At 41.5% G+C, this 22,617-nt stretch overlaps 2 protein-coding genes across 2 annotated transcripts in view; one reads left to right on the top strand and one right to left on the bottom strand.

Moving 5' to 3' along the window:
* Positions 1–7,667: 7,667 nt before the first annotated feature.
* On the bottom strand, positions 7,668–12,974 carry inab (internexin neuronal intermediate filament protein, alpha b). The gene is made up of 3 exons (XM_030065501.1): positions 11,895–12,974; positions 11,167–11,291; positions 7,668–10,861 (listed from the first exon to the last, which is right to left on the bottom strand). The coding sequence occupies exons 1-3, from the start codon at positions 12,939–12,941 to the stop codon at positions 10,582–10,584; spliced, it is 1,452 nt and encodes a 483-aa protein (XP_029921361.1). The 5' UTR covers positions 12,942–12,974; the 3' UTR covers positions 7,668–10,581.
* Positions 12,975–15,431: 2,457 nt separating this feature from the next.
* The window catches only part of nt5c2b (5'-nucleotidase, cytosolic IIb), a 29,916-nt gene continuing 22,730 nt past the window's right edge, over positions 15,432–22,617 (top strand). The window contains exons 1-2 of the mRNA XM_030065489.1: positions 15,432–15,626; positions 19,402–19,521. Coding sequence (XP_029921349.1) covers positions 19,421–19,521 — 101 coding nt within the window. The 5' untranslated portion in view covers positions 15,432–15,626; positions 19,402–19,420. The remainder of the gene's footprint in view (positions 15,627–19,401; positions 19,522–22,617) is intronic.

Genomic DNA, 22,617 nt, shown 5'->3' with positions numbered 1-22,617 from the left:
ACTTTATGGGGGAATCAGGGGCGGCCGTGACGCCCAGGGCTGGGAGAAAATAGACAGGAGCTGCAAGGGGAGTGTGGACAGCACTCCGATGTGAACATGCGCACTGACTGCCCCTACATCCAAATAACTCCCCTCTACCCACACACACACACACACACACACACATGCATGTGAGCGCACAAACATCACACACACACACACACATCCCCTCCCCCTCAGAGCAACCCCCTCTCCTCCCTGTCGTGCCATGCAAGCAGAATCTGGTCTGGGTGTGTGAACAGTGTTTGGTGTGGCAGGTAATCATTATTCCTCCAGCCAGCAGACCTGCAGCGGTCTGTGTGAGCGAGGGAGTGTCCTCGCTGTATGTGTCTATTCCCAGTTCTCACAGGACCTCCTGCACTGCGCTTAGTGGAAATAATATAGCCGTGCAGTAATATAGTGGTGGTCTGGGAGGTTTTGCTTTTGCATCTGTTATTCCCTAATTAAAGCCTGCCCTTATGTTGTTGTATTTTCTTTAGTGTATTATATGAGATAATTTGCTGTTATACAATAACACACACACATATACCTCTCTAATCCTTTAAGGCTAGAGATTAATCACTTGTTCAATCTCACCTGTCAGCATTCCACCCAATCAGCAGAGAGGAAATTACTTAATCAAAGCTCACAATGGCGTGGCCAAAACTAAGCTTACTGATTTATTATGATAATCTGCTTCACCTCGTTAATATGAGAGGCTGTAAGGTAGATCAGTGTGACATTATACTTCAGCAATGTACAGCAATGGTGAGGTGTTCAAGAGTGTGAAACAGACGAAGTCATTTTAATATTTTATCACAAGAACAAAGAAATCCTGAATAAAAAAAAAATATATCTGACAAAAAGCCAATCTTTCATTTAACCTTTCATCTTACCAGACTATATCTGTCATCAAACGTACAACATGAGATAGGAAATTGTTAATGCTGCTTCTTTAAAGGGAATCATCTAAAAATGATCTGAGGCCTCACTTTTAAGGCTTTGGGCTTTTGAGCATTAGCTATTCCATTTGACATACTTGTACATTTAAAAAAAAAAAAAAAAAAAAAAAATTCTCTGGGTCTGCCTACCATCCTTATAGTACCTGAGTATACCCAAGCATCACTGTGGTATGCACAAAGCAGCTTGTAACTATGATCACCTATAATATGTCTTTCCCTTTTGCTTTTACTTTTTTTTTTGTTTTCACTTTTTCTTCTCTCTCTCTCTCTCTATCTGTCTGTCTGTCTGTCTGTCTGTCTCTCTCTCTCTCTCTCTCTCTCTCTCTCTCTCTCTCTCTCTCTCACTCTCTCACTCTCTCTCTCTCTCTCTCCATCCCTCCCAAAATGCTGTGTCATACTCTGCAGAGTGGATATTGAAGAGGAAGTCTTGGATGAGGCCTGCTCCTCTATAATAGATAACACAGCAGTAGCAGAGAGCTGAGGCAAATTTGAAGGCACAGCAATACACTTTGAGAACAAACTTGGTTTAAAACTGATGCATTCTTTAAACAATGTGGTGTCATATCTGTAGGGATGTAAATAAACCAACTTTCAACTGGCACACTGCCGGTATTTTATGTGACATTGTGATGTGTTTCTGTGAAACTGGCTTTGAGGCTCGTGAGGCGGTTCCCTTGTTAGACGTGCAAACCTGAATATCACAATCAAAGATGCTTTCTTAAGTGTGGGTTTGGTTGTGAGTTGCATCAGTTAACTCTGTCAGTCGCTGCATGCTGCACCACAAGTTTGGCTTTCGGACACATCCCTGTAGGATGAGCTTGTTTTGCTGCACCACTGCTCCCTCCCTGCCCTCCTCCAAAATAATGAGTCCCACCTGAATAAAGACTCTTCAGTCCTTGTTCTTACTTGTTTCAGTGACGGTACCGTAGCAAACCTTTGACAAATATAAGTGTAGGACAGATAAATGGCGTCAACTAATTGCAATTAATAAACATGTCTAACATATTTACTACAACTGAAAGTCATTGCATTTTGGTGAAAAAGGCATTCTGTAGGAATGTGTTGTTGCAGGGTGTTAGTCAACATAAAGCAGGTGGACCAAGTGGATACAAATTGATAAATCCTTTGGAGACTTCATGTGAAAATCAGAGGTCAATCAAAAATAATAAAGTCCTAAAATTTCAATTAAATCTGGAGGTTGAATTCCAAAAAAAGGAGAAGATCTTGTAGCCAAAATCAAGATTCTCCAAAATCTGCTTGGAAGTTTCTTGAAGGAAATGTGCATAATTTACCAGAGTTATACCCACAGCAACAGTTTTTTGCCTCCAGTGCGTTCAGCTCACCACCTTGAACAGCATCCCACTGCGCTCCACTTGTGCTCCTTCCAGGGAAACACTGCTGAAGAGACTCACAGCGGTTTCTGTCTCCTTTCTTCCACGCACAAGCCTGCGCCTTTTGATGCAGCCTGCTGAGACCTAAAAATATCTGCTTTTTAACTTTTTATCAGACGTTTCCTTGCATCTCTGTCTTTTTTGTAACATGTTTGGTAAAACGAGTAAAGTGATGACTCATTTTTCTGCAACTGAGGAAGGAGTGAGTGGTCATCCTTTTTTATCCTTAGCTGAAAAAATTGAATATACAGCCACTGTGGTAGTCTGGTAAATGTGACCTGAAAAATGGAGAAATTCTCCCAAGAAAGCAGAAAGAAACTGTTTCAAAATTCCAACTATAAAACTGTGATGATAAAAGATACATTTTGATTTCATGCGTGTTTGTGTTGTTCCCCTCTCTCTCTCTCTCTTTGTGTTTTTATGTGAAGTTTTCCTTCATTTGTGCGTGTACACACATGCATAATGCACAGAGACTAAGTGTATACTGCTTTCCCTGTGGAAACATGCAAAGGCATGTCTTATGCACTTGCCAGCTTTACCTTAAGTATTGATGTACTTTTATCACCAGCTTGCTTTTACTAATTCAACCAAAAAATTCACATAAAAGTCATGTTAATCATATAAATCCTCCTTATCTCGCTCAAATGCTCCTTTGGGATTGAAGGAAAAATATTTAATTTAACCATTTAGTAGATTAACTAAGTTAAACGGTGTGGTCAAAATCAATTTTTTATGTCTAAACTAAATTCTCCTAAAATACTGGGAATATCTGAAGAGAAACCTCAGCCATTCATTCCCTTCTGTGATTAGTAAGATGGATTTTCCAGACAACATAATTGTATTTTGCACTTTCAATCCAGACAACCAGGCCATCCATCCTTGAAGAAGCTTAGAGAGGGGTCAAGAATAGTAATGCAACCTTTCCCTTTGTTCAGGGAATAACCTCTTCCTTTGCGTCTGTCTGCCTGTCTCGCCCTGTTGGCTCGGTCTCTGCCGGGAGGAAAACACACTGTTGTCTCCCTCAGCAGGGAGAGCCCTGCGCCACACGAGCAGCCGGCCTCAGAATGATACAGCACTTTCTGCGAGGCAAGGACACAGCCCCCTGTTATGCTATTATTAGGATTCTTGGGTCATCTTAAGCTGAATACTTCAGTAACTGTGCTTTTTTTTTTCAATTTGGACAGGCCCTTTGTTGGTTTAAAATAATCTGTTTTAGCTGCTGTTGCTGTAGTGAGTTTGAGGCTGACTCAAATTGCACTGAAATATCCAAATGCTCATTTCTGTGCCTGATGTTGTCAAATGAGGGGTTTTACAGTGGGTGACTCAAGATAACGGGAGACTTTCTCATAGTACTCAAGTTATGATGCTCAGAGGCAGGAAATAGTGAATCACAGTCATCACCTACTCAAAACGGCTATCATGTTTTATCCTTTGCTCCTCTTATCTATTTGTTGTCTCCGTATTTGTCTTGCTGTTTTATTTCCCTCACTGTCTCTGCCCAATTCCTCTCTGTCTCTTTGTGTCTGCCTCTCTGGATGAGACGGGTCATTCCCCAAGGCCACAGGAGCACAGCAGGATATTAGCAACAGGATCCAAGGCAACAGCAGCAGCTCACAAACAAATTAACACTTTGTTTACAGGTACAAAGTCTGATATAGGCAGATTAACCTGATGTTTAGTGGTGGAATGATTTATACCCACAGTATGTTGAAACATGTTTGTGGTGGAATAATAAATTTTGTGTTTGAATGAAACAGACTGATGAAATATGAACATTTTTCTTTGCCACATCTGTCATATTATCCATAGTACTATTTATTTTATATTTTAGGTGTTATAGTTCATTAACACCAACAAAATGAGTCATTTATCACAAATTGGCTCAGGGATGAAGCGACCAAGGTGGGAGACCACCTCATGAGCACTGACAACCCTCAGATCAGTGACCTGCAGGAGGGCCATCCCGCTTTACATGATCAAATTTACACATCAAAATGAATAAACAAAAAGTAAATAGAACGAGAAGAACTTTAAACTTTGCAAGTCAGACAAAAAACCTGAAATGGGTTATAAAAATGGCTCACCGGAAATGAAGACCCCAGTGAGTATGAATTTCAGGTGGATAGATGCATTTTTTTCCAGCGTTCTTCAGCAAGAAATGGTTCCCAACAAACCTCTTCATCCCAAAGGGCTGTGCATTGCACCGTGGCTCTGTGTCATTGTTTTTAGAGAGAGCTGTTGCTGCCGAGTTCTTTACCAAAAGGTTTTTGCTGCGGTCTGGAGACTCACACAAAAGTAAGTGGAAAAAAATCTTTGCTGTTGTATTTTGTTTGTTTGTTTGTTGTATTATGTGTGAACTGTTCCTTTAACCCAAACTATTCAGAAGTCCACATTCTTATAATAAAAAGCTGATTTTTGTTGCAGCTTCATTGTTTATGGTACCAGCGGCCATCTGAGTTGGCCCTCATTCCTGCTTTATCACTGCATAACAGCACTTTATCATATTCACATCTCTATAGTCATATTTTACTCACTCCCCTCCTCACCCCTTCCGTCCTCCATCAGGTCATACATGTCACTGGGATTAATGGCACAAACCAATGAATATTTCAAGAGCAGGTCGAGCTCTGTTTCTGGAATCCTGCATGTTTGAGCAGGGGTGAGTCATGAAGGTGCTTTGATTCAGGTCATGTTTGTAGAGCCCACTTTAATCCCAGATAGTCACACTTCTGACTCCTCTACCAATGCTGTTCAAAAGCCCTTTCATCCATAACACACAGGTCTGCTGTCAAACTTGCAACCTGCACCTGAGATTAAGCGCAACAAATGGGCTCTGCTCAGCATAAACAGATCATAATTCCTTGTCATCTCGTAGAATGCAGTTGTTTTCTCAAACCTGTAACGCCACACCTGTGTGTGATGATTGTAATAAATGGACTATGCTATCTCGACAGCATGATGTTCAGTTCATGGCATTCGTTTCCTTGATGAGGATGTAGCGGCACTGCAGAGCTTTTGAACAGGTAGAAAGATGGCAGAAAAAAAGAAAAAGGAAAGAAGAAAAAAGGAAAACCATGTTCAGTCGTCAGTCTTTAGCCACACAGGACATGGTTGTGTGTGTACGTCTGAAGTTGGGTGTGACATTTGTGAAAAAAAAAGAAAAGGAAAGGAAAGAGAAGAGAAGAAAAGAGAAGAAAAGAAAAGAAAAGAAAAGAAAAAGAAAATTGGTGAACACCCAAAGGAGATGTCACACAGGTCAGAGATATGAAAGAATCAGAGATGACTTGGACGCATTTCAACCATAACAGCATGGATTAATATTATCTGCATACATGGGATAATGTAATTACAAACTTTGGTGTCCTTCTGTATGTGTGTGAGACTATCTGCAGCTCTCTGTTGGTGTGTTTTGAGTCTTCTAGTATTTGTGTTCTGCTGTGCCAGTGGATTCCCCCGTCAAACAAAAAGAGGAATAGCGTTGATCCAGAGATGCCGACAAGCAAGGGAAATTTACAGCCATGATGCTCCTGCTCCAACAGCCTGATGCTTATTTCCACCACAGTCACAGTCCCACAAAGATACTCATCACCAGGCAGAGCCACACACACACAAAAACACATTTCTCCTTCAACAGAGTTGCCTTTATCGCTGGAGACAGCAAAGGAGAGGAACTGAAGCAGAAAGATGAATGTGGGGGGGTTCTTAAGAAAAATAATAACATGCAGAAAAAAAAGAAAGAATATAAGAGAAAGTGTGAATACGATGGAGGTTTATTTGCTGCAAAGGAGAGGCTGAACCTTTGAAGCTTCCTCGGTCTTCTCTTGGTGTTTCTGATGCAGTCTGCCACACTTCTGGGGTCACATAGAGTTTGTCTCCACTGAGGCAGAACTAAACAAACCCCCTCTAAGTCACGCAAGGTTGATTTTTATACTGCATTGCAAGGATGTTAAAGCAGCTAATAGTAGTTGTAGCCTGTGTGCAGTAATTATAGATGGATACGCTTGAGACATCAGCCATTTGCAGAGTGAGTTGACTGCACTGGAGCTGTAAGATTTGTTATATCAGCTAAACAGCTTACAGCAGCTACAAATTCCCCAAAATTCCACATTCATGTCTTGCAGAAGGCGATGTTTCATAATCAGTAAGTGATATCACTATCCTTCATGTGATTGTGTGGTCCCAAAATACATTCATGTGTGTTCTGTGACGATGAAGAAGGGCCAGCGTTGCCAGGGTGAGACTTAAAATAGAAAGTTGAAGTACTCTTCAAGTCTGATGCAAAAGGAGGGAGGGCTCTTTCATAACAGGGCTTTTACACTGGCGTGTCACTGGAAGCCTCTCACCACACCTTCCACTTACCAGCATTGCAGGGGTATAAATCTTTGAAGAACTGCAACCTGCGTCACACACGCACACCCGGCATCCGGCCTGTCCCACCCGGTCGCTGGACAAGGAGAGATGGACTAATCAGAGACAATCCTCCTAAGGCCAAGGCTGGGGACTTGTGTCAGTGTGTGTGTGTGTGTGTGTGTGTGTGTGTGTGTGTGGAGTATGGAAGCAGGTACAAAGGTCAACATACAGTCGTGGGCAATCTGTCATATCGCTGTGAGAAACATCTGCACTTTGGCCCTGGAAAGCAAAGTAAAAAAAAAAAAAAAATCTACTCAAAGTAAAGGGTCAAGGTGACGTTGCTTAAAGCTTCTCAGGGTCCAAAGCAGTGTTTTAATTTAGGGTAAATCAAAGCCATGGCATCTTGAAATCATTTTTCTCATGCTTGACACCTGGGCTCAATATTCGTTGCTATACTGACACTCAAAATGAATATGATCAATTTGTTGTTGTTTTTTTTCTTGTATGTGTCTTATCATTTCAAGAGTTCATTTTTGCATTGCAAGAGTTCAAAAGGAAATTGCCAGCAGGAAATCCATCAAGCCAAAACTACTGATCCCATATACCAATAGCTTCAATAAGGATCCAAGTCAAACACAATAACAGTTTAGCCATGATTTGATAACATCAAAACAGAGATAAACCGATGTGAATAATGTGCTGATGTGCCTCTCCATCTATGTAATTATGAGGACTTTTATTTTGGCAAGTAATGGCACAGTCTAATAGGACCATAATGGCTTGATTAAAATGGCTTGACAAAATAATGAATTATCCTCGGTCGAGGTGGGATGTTCATAAATTATACACACTATGATGACATATATTGCCAATTTCATCAATATGGCATCACTAATAGTCAATTAACAGCGCAGTGCATGTAAGAAAAAAAAACACAAGGAAAAAATTTACAGCCTTTGTAATGTCAAGTCTTTATTGGTATGGTGTCATACAGCAATAAGGTACAGAGTAAAGAGAATAGTATGTCAACTACATTCAATCCCTATGCTTTTGTAGTCAAGGTACCGCTAATAAACACTAAAGAGATAATGATGAGAAAACACACCACTGAGCTGAATCATACACGTCACACACGGCCAGAAAAATATGCTGGTGTTTTAAGGCATTTGACGACCTACAGCATTTGTTCTATGGTTTGGATCTTTTTTATTACTTTTACATGAATGTGGTAATGCAGTAATTTTCCATGGAAAAAAAACACGGCTGTTGTTTTGCTATAGAGTGGTGATGCGTGGGCATCTAGAAAAGTTTGGCAGTGCTGTAGAAGTTACTGTAGTTGTGACTTTTTTTCTTTCTTTTTTCTTTTGTTTTTGTTTTTGTTTTTTTGCAGAGGCGTGTTGCAATGCTATTCAGACATCCATGAAATCCTTTTTGGCTTATAGAGTACAAATAAATGCGTGACTTTTCCAAACCTAGACCTGTGGAGTTACATTTTCTTGCCCTTCATTTAGTCATTATTCAGGACTAATAAATGCTGCTTATTTCTACCTACGCATATACTTGCTTACATACATCTGAGTTTTTTTCTTTGTTCTTGCTCACTGGAATTCAAAAATCCTCAAAACAAAGGGCCAAACTTCTGGATTTGCTTCACAGCTTCCTCATTAATTCCCAGTTATGATAGGCCACTGTGTAAAGATACAAACACACACTTGCTACAGTACTAAGATACGTATCACAAGCCTCAGGTAAAACAACTGAATCCAAACCCAGAACATTTTGTCATACAATCAGTAGTTTTGTTTACTTTTTTTCCATCTCTACTATAAGTACAGCTTGCCAGGGCACGTACTGCCATGACAGACAGCGAGAGTATAAGATTAAGATAGTTGTGTTAAAACTGGCAGTGCACAAGCAGGAATAAGAGCTACAAGTCTCTCATACTGTAGGACTTCTGGTGGTGAGGTCATACTACAACAGACATTTTGTTCAGTCATGGCCACAGTTAAAGAGAGAGGTTGGGTTGTTTCAAACACGTCGTGGTCTAGCAAGTTTCTTTGTTTGTTTGTTTGTTTGTTTTTTCTAAACTTTTGGTATGTTTTGATTGTTGTTGGCATGGCTTTTCCTCAGGCTCAGTGAAATGACATGGAGTCTGGAGTTCAGATGTGCTTCAGGCATCCCCAGTGTTACATGGGAAATTATGTTAAAATTGCACACAATTCATCACACCCAAATGGATCATTCAGAAGCTTGTGCTGAAACTGAATGGAATGTGTTAAGAGAAAAGCATATGCTCGTACTCTCTTCCACCTGTCTTTCTTGTTAGTTGTATTTCAGTTCCGCTCCCTTACAACCTTCTCTCTTGACTTTCTCTCTTCCCTGTATCCTTATCATAACAAATTGTGCAGGCTGATCGTCGTTACCAAATCAGATCCTATCTACACTGATATATGTGCCTCAAAGAGGCACCCTCCCTCTCATCATCATAGCATCGACAGCAGAGACCTGTAGTCTATCTAAGTCACACCCTAAGAGTAACAACAATTGTCTCAAATCTAGCCTAAAGGCTTACAAGCGAATACAGATAAAGGGTCAGCAATGAGTGTTGTGCATAATGATGCTTAGCATGGCCAGTGGAGAAAAAAGGGGCATGGGCTGACCCTTTGACTTCATACTATAAAACTGCGTTGAATGTACAATGGGCTGATGAATTCCATGCAAGCATGAGATACATACACCATGCAAATTATCTTTGATTAATAGTTTTGTTTTTTTATTTTTATTTGCTTCAAATCTATATTAATTCTTAATTGTGGAACATCGTTGAGAAGTAAAATGTTTGGTGTTTGACTGAGGATGTTAAACCTCTTGCGTACTTTTGTCATGCAGAGCTGAGTAGACCACAGTCAAACAAATGATGCACAGACTGGAAGGACTGTGACTGCAGAAATTGTGCAAGAATAGATTCAGTCTTGTTCACAAGCCTCAGTTTTAATCGAGAGACTTGGAAAAAAGCAGCATTATCTGTGTTTGCCAGGGTTACGGCAAATGGCTCAGCAAGACACTACCATATAATCATTATTTATTTCAGGTGGACTTTTTCTAGTTGTAGCCTGTGTGCTCCCTTAAGTGAACTATAAACGTTACATCAGAACAAGCACTTTCGATCTTATTGTATCAGTGGATGCGCAAAGATTAAATGGTTTCTAGCTGATATGTTTTAAATCTTTTGCTGTTTTGTCCCTTGAGTGTGCACAATATCACTCGTGCACACACGCACATGCTTCCCTGGGAATGTGTTGAAAATGACACACACAGCTTGTGGTAGTAGTGTAGGAGCAGAGTTCTAGAGATCTACTGTGTCTCAGAATCACATACTGACGTAACATGAGACCAAAGTGAGAAAGACCTGTTGAATATTGTACTTTGAAAGACCATACTTCTTAGAAAGTGCCTGTTATTGTCGGCTGTTTACTGTGTGAGAGAGAACAAGAGAGAATAGAGACGTGCTGTGGGTTTGTATAGAGTGACGGATTTAGTAGAGTTATAATGGATTCCCTGTGGGGCACACCTGTGGAGGAGATGTGGGACACGGAGAAATGAACCAACATAAAACAAACCTCTACTCCCTACACTCTTCGCACTTGTTAACATCCAACACAGTGTATTTCAGATGTCAACAAACAAGGGTACTCTCACATGGCTTATGAGATAGCGAAGCAGAGCTACAGCCACGCAAATCATCTCAGATCCCCACAAGTGCTTTGAGTGTAAAGGCTCAGGTTTGTTTTAAGGTGGTAGATGAAGACAAGTTTGCAGGGTAAGGGGTAGTTTTATGGGTCAAGGATGGGCCTAGTTTCTTAGTTTTTCTGATTGGTAGGAATATCACCGGCGTCTTGCTGCTTCTCCATCTTCTTGGAGGTCATCACGGTCTCCTCATATACCTCACGCTGGGTCATCTTGCCTCCAGACTTGATCTGCTGCTGGTCCTCCTCTTTGCCCTCCTTCTTGGAGCCCTTGCCAGAGGTGGTGTAGACACGGGTCTGATAGCTGTAGCTCTGCCCACCACCGGAGCTTATACTGGGACTGGGGTAGGTGATCCCTGTGCCAATGCGGGTCTCCTCCCCTTCCAGCAGTTTCCTGTAGAGATGAGGCAGGGAGGGGATTAACAAAAAAAAAAAAAAAAAAAAAAAAAAAAGACAGGGTGGTAGGGGTGAGGAAGAGGACGTCAGGATAACAAGAAAGAGAGTGCAATAATGTCAGATAGAAAAGCAGCTCTTGTAACCAAAGATCTGCATCTCAGGCCATGGTGAATATGTTGGTAATTATTTCCATTTGTGCCCTTTCACTCCCAAATTACACCACATGCTTAAAACACCCTATTATGATTTGAGAAAGCACATCTGCATCAATACTGTGTGATTTGTCATTAGAGATAGACTTACCTGTAAGCTGCAATTTCAATATCCAGTGCCATCTTGACATTCAACAAATCCTGGTACTCCCTCAGGTGACGAGCCATCTCACTCTTAGTGGTCCTCAGCTCATTCTCCAGCTGTGCCATGTTGTCCTAACAATGCAACAATACGAGGAAAGTGAGCCCGAGTTACATTTTAAATGCTCAAAACCAACAGCCAATAGCCAAAATGTGGATCACGCAACTGTAAGTAATTAGCTTCTGTTGTAATTGCGCCCGCTCATTTCGGGAAACAGTCGTTACATGACCATAATGTTCTAGGAGAGGAATAATTTCAGGCTGAGTGGTTCTGCTGGAAACTAGCGTGCGCAAAATTGGATGAAAGTTGCCCTAAAAACATATTTACAGTAAGGAGTGGTGAAACAAAATCAATGTTTCTAACAAATTACTTATTTTGATCGTAGAATCTAAATCAGCGACTGGGCGTTGTCCTGTGCAGCTGCTGGGTGCGCTGCCCCAGGGGAAAGAGATTCAGCACCATGGACAGAGCCTGGTCGCACCCGGTCGCCGACACCCGTCTGATTTTATTTTTAGATCCGACAATCACTATTCCTGAGACAAAAACTGGCCCACCAGTCAACTGCCTCCTCGCGATTTAAGTTATTGTGACGGAACAAAAAAAATCCCCTGCATTTCTCACTTACAGATAACCTTCTTTTCATAAGTGGTTAAGAAGTTATTATAAATGTTTATTACCTGGTAGTTCCCAATCTCTGCATTGTGCCTGTCCTCCATCTCTCGGATTTGCCTTTCCAGGGACTCATTGGTTCCCCTCAGGCTCTCGATCTCGATGGTCTTGGACTGCAGCTGCCTCCTGAACTCGTTGAGTTCCTCCCTGCTGGCACGGATGGCCTCATTGCTCCGGGTCGCCTGCTCGGACAGGTCGGCAAACTTGGACTTGTACCACTCTTCGGCGGACTGCAGGTTCTTGGACGCCATGGACTCGTACTGTCCTCTAATCTCTTTGAGGGCGGAGGTGAGATCTGGCTTAGCCACCTCCATCTCCACAGACACCTGGGAAGCCTGGATCATTTCCATCAGCTCGGCCACCTCCTCTTCGTGCACCTTCCTCAAAAAGTTGATCTCGTCCAGGAGCGACTCCACCTTCTTCTCCAGGTCCAGGCGCACCATGGTGGCATCGTCCACGTCTTTCTTAAAAGCCTTGAGGTTGGCCTCCGCCTCCTCCCGGGCACGGAACTCGTCCTCGTATTTGCCCCTGAGTTTCTGCAGGTCGTCTTCAATGTTGTCGCGCTCGATCATCATCTGGGACTTTTCCCCATTAACTTCCTCCAGCTGGGAGCGGAGCTCGCGGATCTCCTGCTGGTAGAGCTCGGCCAGGCGGGATGGCTCGGTGTGCCGCTGGCGCAGAGCAATCAGCTCCGTTTCCAGCACTTTGTTCTGCTGCTCCAAGTTACGCACTTTCTCGATGAACATTGCAAAACGGTCATTGAGACCCTGCATTTGTTCTTTCTCATTGGTGCGGATGATCTTGAATTCATTATTGAGAACGCTGCTCTGTGTCAGGTCGAAGTTCTCCAGTGGCATGGACGAGAAGGAGCGGCCGGACCTCTTGTTGTAGGAGCCCAGGGAAGATATGTTGCTCCGGGACAGGGAGTGGGAACGGTAACCGCCGCGTGAGGACACGTTGGTCATCATCCGCGACGGAGAGGATGAGTAACGAGGAGATTCCCCGAAAATCTTCCGGTAGGAGGAAGAAGAATATATATCAGATCCGTAGCTCATCTTGGCTTGTAAGAAGAGAGAGCAGAGCAGCGGGCGCGTCTCCTTTTTATAGGGGGACCACCCCAATCACTAATTAATGCTGGCTGGCAACATCCGGACCGCTTCCCCCCAGATGCGTCAGGTAGCCCTGTCAGTGAGCACGCCGCAACTGAATATTACGCTTAATGTAATTTTGTGTTCGTCAGGAGTAGCTTATATGGGTCTTTACAATAGTCCAGAGGTGCACAGCTGTTGAGCCGCTGCCACTTCTCTGTGTGCAGCCTCTGGAGTTCAGATGGAACTGTCCGTTTTGGCGCAGTGCTGATGCGTCAGTTCAAACACTGAGTTGCTTGCGGCACACTTCTGCACAATGGGCTGCTACGCTGGAAAAATAACTCAGAATACTTCTTCCTTGGCCTATCATCAAATGTTGGTCCCATTATTATTATTCCTATTATTCATATCACAAGCCAACAAGTGTTTAATGCACATTGAATGAAGGCTGATTTTGTGGATCCAAAGGGCTGCTCTGCAAATTTACTTGTAGCCTACTTCCAACAAAGTTTTTATTTTATTTTATTTTATTTTCAATACACATATCCTCTTAAATCACCCTCAGTATTGATACTGTGTCCACACAGTTAGCCAGTGGAACTGCTGTCATGTTTTGTGGGCTTTTGCTATTTTTAAGCAATGGGGTCTTGGGGGAACTTGATATATTTTGTGGCCCTTTTCTTTCTGAATATTCTCTTTTAAATGAGGATGAGAATGAACAAAAATGGATGAACAGATGCTATAATGGGGCTTTGTGAGCGGCTGAGAAGGGCATGAACTCCCTTTGGACCCTTTAGACTTTGTGCATCTGCTGACCTACATCAACAGAATATTAAAGGTGGATTTTCCCTTTATTCCCATTATTTGTTCATAAAGTGGATCCTCTCTCTCTCTCTCTCTCTCTCTCTCTCTCTCTCTCTCTCTCTCTCTCTCTCTCTCTCTCTCTCTCTCTGTCTCTCTCTCTCTCTCAGACTTTACGGTATATTCAAACAATAGGTATAGCTGGTGTTGGTGTATTGTTAATTAGGCCCATGTCCTGTTCCTTGAATCTTTTGAATAACATTCCTTGAAAACGCATTGCAATGGCAGGTTTTTGCTGCCCTCTGTTGGCAAATTTTAGCACACTGCATGCAAATGTCAACATTTTACATAGAGTACACTTACTAAATATCATGTTGGTGATGTGCATGCATGTCATCTTCTGTAATTAGCATCCATCAGTTCAGTTCAATTTTATTTGTATAGCATCAAATCACAACAGAAGTTATCTCAAGGCGCTTTACAGAAACCCAACAGGTATTGTCCAATCCCATGAACCAAAATCTTCCCAAAGATTGCGCACAGGGCAATGGTGACAAGGAAAAAAAAAAACTCGAGCAGAACTTGGCTTTCTCTTTAAACACAATGTACCATTTTCAGACTGAAATGGCCATTGCTGACCACCTGAGGAGCTGTAAACTACAAGTGGCATAAAACCATTCTGAAGAACATTCATACTGCAGTGTTTCCACAACATGAGCCACCAGGATGGCCCACATGTATCCTAATGCATTTGTTCCCCTTGCCAATCTCAAAGGATCCCCATGGTTAATAAATGAAATCAGCTATTTTAGTTTTTGGGGGAAAAGAAAGCCTGCAGACTCTTGGATCACTATCATAATGAGGGAATATACTCTAGTTTAAATGTTGGTTCCCATGTTCCCTCTGGAAACTTGGCAGACAGACACCAGTGTTGGTGCACTGTTGGAATACAAAACTGCTCCAAACTGTGACAGATCGAGTGAGAAGATGATTGCACTTTAGATGGCCTACAGCTGAATCTATTCTTGCTTTTTCTGAGCTCCTCTCAAAAAACATCAACTGAAGAGAAAAGAAAATGTCCACAGCTTATGGCGTGAGTGTGTCACTTACTTGGGGGGCACAAAGGGATCCTAATATGGGAATTTAGTTGTTTTTAACTAAACTACATTTATTTTCACACATCATGAGGACCATTGGTCATATATTCCCAACTATATGAAAACATAATAATGCAGCTGAATAGGTTATCTCACATGTCCTGGGACACAACTTGGATCAGCCTGGGATCTGTAATCTAACGCCTATCTTTTTGATGTCAGTCCCAACCTAATTCAAGGTCAGATAAAGGCCCAGTGCAACAGATCACTTGGTGGGGCAAGATAAATTAATGCATTTGGTCTGGGTGTCTGTCTGTCTTGACGTATATAGCTATCTAAGTGATTATGGGTGGAGAAAAAAAAAAAAAAAAAAAAAAAAAAACTTAAGGAATGCTGAACATGACGACTCCTTTGAAGCCTGACGGGGCGGCGCATCAGGGGCTCATTTGATAACAGCTGTGAAACTGATGTCACCTAAGCCCCGCCCCGCTGTGATAGACAGGGGCAAACACCGCCCATTGAACTGTCTGGTAACAACAACTGGCAGTACAGAAACAGCACAGAGCAGAGGAAAAGAGTCATTGCTGCCTGGCTTCACATCCACTATAGTCGCTGTATATAATACACAACGGTACTAAGTGCTACTTTTCGCGGCGAAATTCACTTTTGCGATTTTGTCGCACTTTTTTATAGTGCATGAGGCGCATGCTCACAGTATCAGACGGTGCAGTTGTTTTATTGAGGATATCAAGAGGTGAGTACAGTTATGTTAGCTGCAGCTAACGCAATTAAATCTCCCAGAGATTTTCGCAATTTTGAGCTTGTGATTTTCGCGTCAAAGCCAAAGACGTAAAGTGGACCGGATTCCTCTTTTTGATTGTCCTTCCAGTTAATGTCAGCAAACGGGAGCAGAGCAAGAAGAGGCTATTTGTGCAGTGTTAGCTAGCCTTCACAGTTCAGCAAATAACATGACGTTGTTTGGTAGCCAGCTAGCAAGGTGTTTTTTTTCTCCCTTTGCTGTTAGCTAGCAATTAAAAACTCTTTTAATAGTAGCTTAGGTTAATGCTGCCTCTTCCTGCGCTGACATTAGGTTTAGTTTTGATTGCCCTTCGTGTTTATATAGCCTGAGATAACGGCTTTGTGTTAATGGGATCTCAAAAATGGGTGAGTGTACGGTAAGTTTGAGTATTGTTGCTGTAAGTGGTACCCTCTCCTCCTCTCCCCTAACCCCGACTCGGAGCCTGTTACAAGTTATGTCTTGCCTAGCGTTATTCAGCCACTGCAGTGCAGCCTGGCTGTTTGCTTCGCTCTCATTCTGTCCCAACCAGAAATCCCTTCAGATCCCACTGGACCCAGTAGACAGTACAGACTCAGGTGTCATCTTGGGAATTACTTGAAAACTTTAGCACCAAAACATGCAATAAAATAAGGGAAAGCAGCTAGACATTACATTTCAAGAAAAGGTGCTTTGTCTCTGTGACAGCTGTGACAACTCCTAAATGAAAATGCTTATAAACTTGTAGAGAATTTGAAATGACAATGTAACTGCCCAGCTTTTCAGGCATTATCTTGTAACAATGCAGTAACAATAACAGCAACATTCATTTGATGCTCATAAATTAAAGGCGGGCCGGACTAACTGTCTTTTTTTGTGTTTGTAACTGCATTGAGAAAAAGAAAGCTTAACTGTCCCTTGCTTTCCTGCAGTCCTGTGTCTTCAGTGGCATAATGTCATTATGGGAGAGAGAGAGAGAGAGAGAGAGAGAGAGAAACAGCTCCAGCTATTAACAAGGCACTGCCAAGACCAGGCTTGTATTCAATTTAGGCAGATATTTATATATCTTTCCTTAGATTCATACGGAAGAAATGTGCCAACAGTGCATTGTTTTCTTCTTTCTTCCCTGGCTTTTGCTTAACCCAGTCTGCGTGTGTCCTGATGCATTAAAACCAAAGAAAGAGAGTCTCCCTTTATCTGTTCTTTTTGTGAATATACAGATATGACCCCATTTAAATCTCCTTATAGGCACTTGATTCAGTGCAGCTTGTGGATTTGTTCTTGGACTTTGCTTAGTAGGTGAAATGGGCAGTTTTTTTTTTTGTTTGTTTTTTTTCTACCAGGCCAGTCATGCTAGCACAACAGTTTCATTAGACACACTAAAATCTGAATGGTTTGTCCCCTCCCTTAGACGTAGCCAGTGTCCTGAGTTTGACCTCCTCACCCCCTGGCTTAGACTCCCCTACCCTGCCCCATCCCTGTCTGACAGAATGGGGAATTTACACTTCAGGGAAATCGCAGAAAAACACTTATTGATATTTGATAAGCAATTAGGTTCTTTAGGGGGCTGAGGTGGAGGTTAACCAAAACCACCTCACTGCTTTACAGGCAAAGTGGGTGGTGGGATTGTCCATTACACGGATGCACACATCTTACATCAAATAAGCAAAAAAAAAAAAAAAAAAAAAACAGATGAAAATCATCTTCCAGCACCCACAGTTACAGATATTTTCTGACAGTTGACTAATTTGACTTCACAACTAATTATTTCAGCACTATCATATACATTTGCAAAGTATTAGAATAAATAGGCATGAATGAGAACCAGGTGGGGGTCAGCCTTTGCTCCCTTTTGTGTTTTACTTTACAGCAATGAACTCCTGTCTGATGGTTTGCGTGAGTGTGTGTGTGTGTGTGTGTGTGTGTGCACAGAGGATTCTACTACTGTTACTTACATGTGCCCATATAAAAAGATTACTGTACTATATTATAGTAAAGTTAAATTGACCAAAATCTCGATAAATGATATTACCTTGATTAAAAACAATGCTGTAATGTGCTTCAGTTAGCCTGCTAATATCATTTACAAGACACTTGTCTTTTATCAACATGTTTAAATGCAAAGCTATAGAACACTTGTTCAGTTTTTAACTAAAAAATATTTTAAAAGCCTATAAAAACTGTAAGAATAGTTTCAGCCAGCACAAATAGCGAACAAAATAATACCCTCTAAAAGAGGTTCTCATCCCAGTCCTACTACTTCTGCACGTTTTTGATCCAGCCTTACCCATGCACACCTGATCCAGGGCCACATATTTGTATGATGCTGACATTGAATCAGTTGTGTAACAGTAGGGCTGGATCAAAAACCTGCTGGACAGGTGAGCCTCATTGACTGGCTTGAAAAACATCGATGTAAAATGAATAAGGTCAGGTGACTCTTAAATGCTAATTGCCTGGATCTACTTTAATTTGGCCAGGAACATACTGTATGTAGGGGAAATACAGTATATTGAAACTGGGATCCACTTTGTCGTCATCTTCACCTCCAAACCACAGTTGAAGTTTTCTTTTGCAAATTTGTTCACACCTTTTCATTGGATTCACACATTTTTCACACTCTTTTGCACAACACTTCTCACATGTGTCATTTACATGGCCCTGACTCCATTGACTTCACTGTGGTAGTCAAAAGCAAAACATCTGCTCACAGCTGATGTAAATGAGCTGCATCACTGTGAAATCACTAGTGCACCTGCATCACTACCCTTTCCACAAATCACCATTCACCAATCAATCAGTATGCGCCTACAGAAAAGGGGCCTATAAATTGTATTCTGTATTTTTTTTTTTCAACTCCTTTGAGTTTTTCTGTGTAATACTGTATGTGAATTACAATATTTCAGTTTTTGCCATCAATATAGTCAAATTTCACTTCAGAGTCTTTCTGAGTTTGGATGCAGTTGTTTACTGTAAGTTCACATTTGAATGTGTAGCTCAAAGGAGAACCTTGTTCAAACTGACAGCTGTATTTTGTATTCTGTACTGTACTGTGTTACAGTACAGTAGAGCTGATTGAAGGAATCTACTCATTTGGGCAGAAGTTGAGTTGTTTGAGGGAAATATTGGCTTTTGCTACTTGCTTTACAATATGTAACTATGTAAAATGTCAAAAAATATGACTCCAATACACACAGGAAAAAAGTAAGGTTGAACCTGCTCAGACTAAAAAGGGTATGTTGCATTTTAGTGTTGAGTATGAAGTGAGTGAGTGGCTGGATTAACTCGCTCGACTGCAAGTTATATTGGGCAGTGACAAAATCTACTTTTGCTGCATGTTTGAAATGTTTTGCCATGGTAAGAGTCTTTTACAAACAAAATGTGTTATTTTGGGAAGTGCGCCTCTCATTAGGCCTATGGATTAGCTGTTTTGATACCGTGGTTTCTGAGTTGACAGAGGAGGTAAAGCGATTGAAAAAATCTGTAAAACATTTCCTGGTTTTCTGCTGCGTTCAGGTAACATCGGAAAAAGCAGGAGAATGAGCTTTTGCTGTTTCATCTAGGAAGTAGGCTATGCTTTACATATTTTATTTGCTGGAGTGCTCATGTCCTAAATAATTTGAATTTCTGAATTTCAAATCAACAGTAAATTAACTGCAGCTGATATTTCTCATTTTCCTTCAGTGACTGAGCGAGTGTGTGCTGTCATTTTCAAACTTTGCCTCAGCATATGCATTCTTTTCATCTCTTCCAGACTTTGAGAGGTTTTAAACATGACGACTTCATGGAGTGACAGACTGCAGAACTATGCAGATTTGCCTGCCAACATGGATGGCCTGGCAATGAAAAAATACAGGAGAGAGCCTTACCACAGGTAAGAAACAAGTGCTGGGCACCTGGTGCACGCCATCATCTGTGAGCCTGGACTTGAGGACTAAATATTTTAATGTCACATGAGCCTAAATATCAATGAATAAATACTCAGCTAAAGCGGGCAGACAAAACAACTGCAGTGTCAGTTTAAAAGTAATTTAATTTTGAAGTAGCTAGATTTTGATTACAAAATCGACTCACATGTGTGAGTCATGTTAAGCTTTCAGTAGTGAGTTTCAAGGTAAATTGATGCAAATGAGAGTTTCAAGGTGGTGAAACAGCCTGTGCCAGACTTTCAGGTGGATCACATATAAGGAAGATGGCAAACGTCCTGCATCAGACTTCCTGCATCAAAAGGAACAATGGTTGCAAGCTCAAGGACAGATATAGGTACAACAGAATGGTTCCTAAAGACCACAAAAATGCAACCTCCAAAATTAAGGGTTAATAAAAGCAACACCCCTGCCCTGCAGTCTCAGCGACTGTGGGACTGTGCTTGGTGAGCTTTATAAAGCTGGTTATGATACAGCTGCCATTATAAATTGCCTATATACGAGGCCAGGATGCCTGAGCAGTGGAAAAAGTAATACGATCGAATGAGTCAGGTTTCACACTATTTGGTATGGAGGGTTTACGTTTGGAAAAAGCCAAAGGATACCTTCAACTGTTAACTCTTCAACATGGTTTATTAGTATGTGCCGCCACCTCATGGGAGTCATTAGGTTTAAAGGAACAGTTCACCGTAAGTACAAACCAAGATATTTACTTACCCCTAGTGCAGTCTGGACATCTAGATAGTTTCTGTGTGATTTGGCAAGGTTTCCAGTCTGTCACAATCTTCCACCACCGCAGTACAATGAGGCTGGGAGGGTATTCTGTTGTGGAACTTAAACTATCAAAAGTTACAATGTCATAAACTCAACAATAATCGCTTTTTACAAAAACATTGACACAGATACCTGACAAAATCCCCCATGGGCAAAGAATTTTGTTGGGAACTGTTTCCTGCTGAAGAGCTCTGGCAAACTGCATCTGTCCACCTTAGATTAGCACTTGCTGGAGGTGGATAGATCCAGTCTTTCTTCTGCTGTGTTTTTGAAATAGACCTAATGTGAAACATTGCTTTGCTAGCCTATTTTAGAGACTTCTCTCCACTTAGTGCACTGTTGAAAAGAGATTTGGTGGGGCGTGTATAAACATGGTGTGGAGGTGCAGTGAGCCAGAAAGAGAGGATGAACTAGCTAGCTAATATGGATTCGGTGACTTCTACCTCTCCATGCACAACAACACAAGTAGACATTTACTGTTGGGAGGGATCTTAGAAAAACAAATATTCCCCATTGGGGTTTTGTGGACTGCAGCTGCTCAGAGTGTAGCCAGTTGTTTGTGTCTTTTTCTTCAAAAAGTTGATGGACCAAATGAAGACATGTAGATTTGCTGTAATAGTAGTCACCTCTAAATTCAAATGACTTGCTCAATATCATCTTTTATCAGTCAAAGTTAGTATTCTCTTGACTTGATGTCTGCTTTCAAGAGTAAAGGCAAGGTACTTGACTTCATTCAATTATTGCTAAGGGTTTCTATTGCTTTTGCACCCTGTAGTGACAATAGCAAGGCTTATCTAATTGATTCCTATCATTTCACTTTCACCTAGTGTTTCAGACATTCACTGGGCTTTGTCAGTTAGGCTAAGGAATTTGAATTGTAGAGAAAGTCATTTTGGCTGGCTTACACTTAAACACATCCTGTCTTAAACAAAAGTTTGTGGCTGCAAACTTCCTGTTCAGTGTCACAAGGCAGAATATTAGACTGTATGTGCTCCAGTGAGAGAGTCTGTGAATCTGAGGCCCTCCCTCTCAATCCAAATTTAAAACATTTAGCATGTAAGTGTCTCGAAGGCAAAATACTATTGTCCGCATGTAAAAGTGGCTCCACTGTATTGACAGTAGCATGCAATTTTAGCCATGTGAATGGGAGAGCCTTAAATAAAAGACTTCCTTTTGCGTGTACCTAATGCGAAAGCCTTGTGGTCATGTTGTCTGAATGTCTGATGTAGGTAGGAATGTAATCCATGTGAGTGTGATAAATGGAGTGTTATTGTGTAATGTTTAAGTCCCGTCATGTATGTCCACCGAGAATTGCTGTTGTTCCATACTATTACGCAACATGTTATGTTAAACAGGGGCTATGTAACTGTCACTCATGTGTTAGCTTTCAGCACTGTGCTGACACATCTGTCACAGAGTCCATAACCCCTCTCACTCACTCACTCACTCACATATTCACTCTCAGACACACACACACACACACACACACACACACACACACACACACACACATACACACACAAACACACACACAGATGGTTTTGAACAATGTCTTTTTTGACAATGGTTAATCTAATAGCTTTAAAAGACCTATTTAACCAATTTGAGCTCTTTAATCTCATTTTAAACTTAGAGAGAGCACTGGAGGTGACCTCTTATCTCACAGAGAACGACACATTCTTTTCAAAGCCTCAGCACAGCTGACGCAGTCCATCCTCATAGTCAGAGCCATTTATCACACAGCGATATGCCCGTGGCTCTGCCCAGCCCAGATAAACTTTCTATCACAAGGGGCAGAATGAACTGCTTCCATGAGATTAGAGGCGAGTGGAAAAAATCTGCCAGATTGTTGCACAGCTGCACTCAGTCGGACTGAGTTGTTAAGGGATTCTCTCGTAGGTGTGGTCTGGCCCATGTGGGCTATTTGCGGCAATAATGTTGTCAGCATGACCAAAGTCGAGGCTGACTATCTCATTCAAGTTATCCCCACCCTCTATTGTCAATACTGGTGAGCATAGGAGAGGCATGAGTTGACTTCAAGGGAACAGAAACTCTCAAACATGTACTTTTAGATGATAAGCTGATGTTACTTGACAGAGAAGATAACAATCTCAGGTGTTACCTCATCATTTAAATGCATATCTTGAACTGCTGATTTTTTTTAAAGTGTTAAATCGACAGCTGTTTTTTCCCTTGTTTAAAAATGTAAAGTAGGTGAGCATCACTGGATGTTTTGTGTCTTACTTTAAATGCTGTGTAATCTGATATAC

This window comes from Myripristis murdjan, chromosome 1 (genome assembly GCF_902150065.1).
Source record: "Myripristis murdjan chromosome 1, fMyrMur1.1, whole genome shotgun sequence".
Taxonomy (NCBI): Eukaryota; Metazoa; Chordata; class Actinopteri; order Holocentriformes; family Holocentridae; genus Myripristis; species Myripristis murdjan.
This window is presented reverse-complemented; position numbering and strand designations above follow the sequence as displayed.

What these genes read in the sequence shown, in the direction of transcription:
- inab (XM_030065501.1), bottom strand. Translation starts at nt 12,941, where the DNA reads ATGAGCTACGGATCTGATATATATTCTTCTTCCTCCTACCGGAAGATT. An exon ending in CAGAGATTGGGAACTACCAG is followed by an intron (nt 11,292 to 11,894) that starts GTAATAAACATT and finishes TTGCATTGTTAG; the next exon opens with GACAACATGGCACAGCTGGA. An exon ending in ATTGAAATTGCAGCTTACAG is followed by an intron (nt 10,862 to 11,166) that starts GTAAGTCTATCT and finishes TCATCTCTACAG; the next exon opens with GAAACTGCTGGAAGGGGAGG.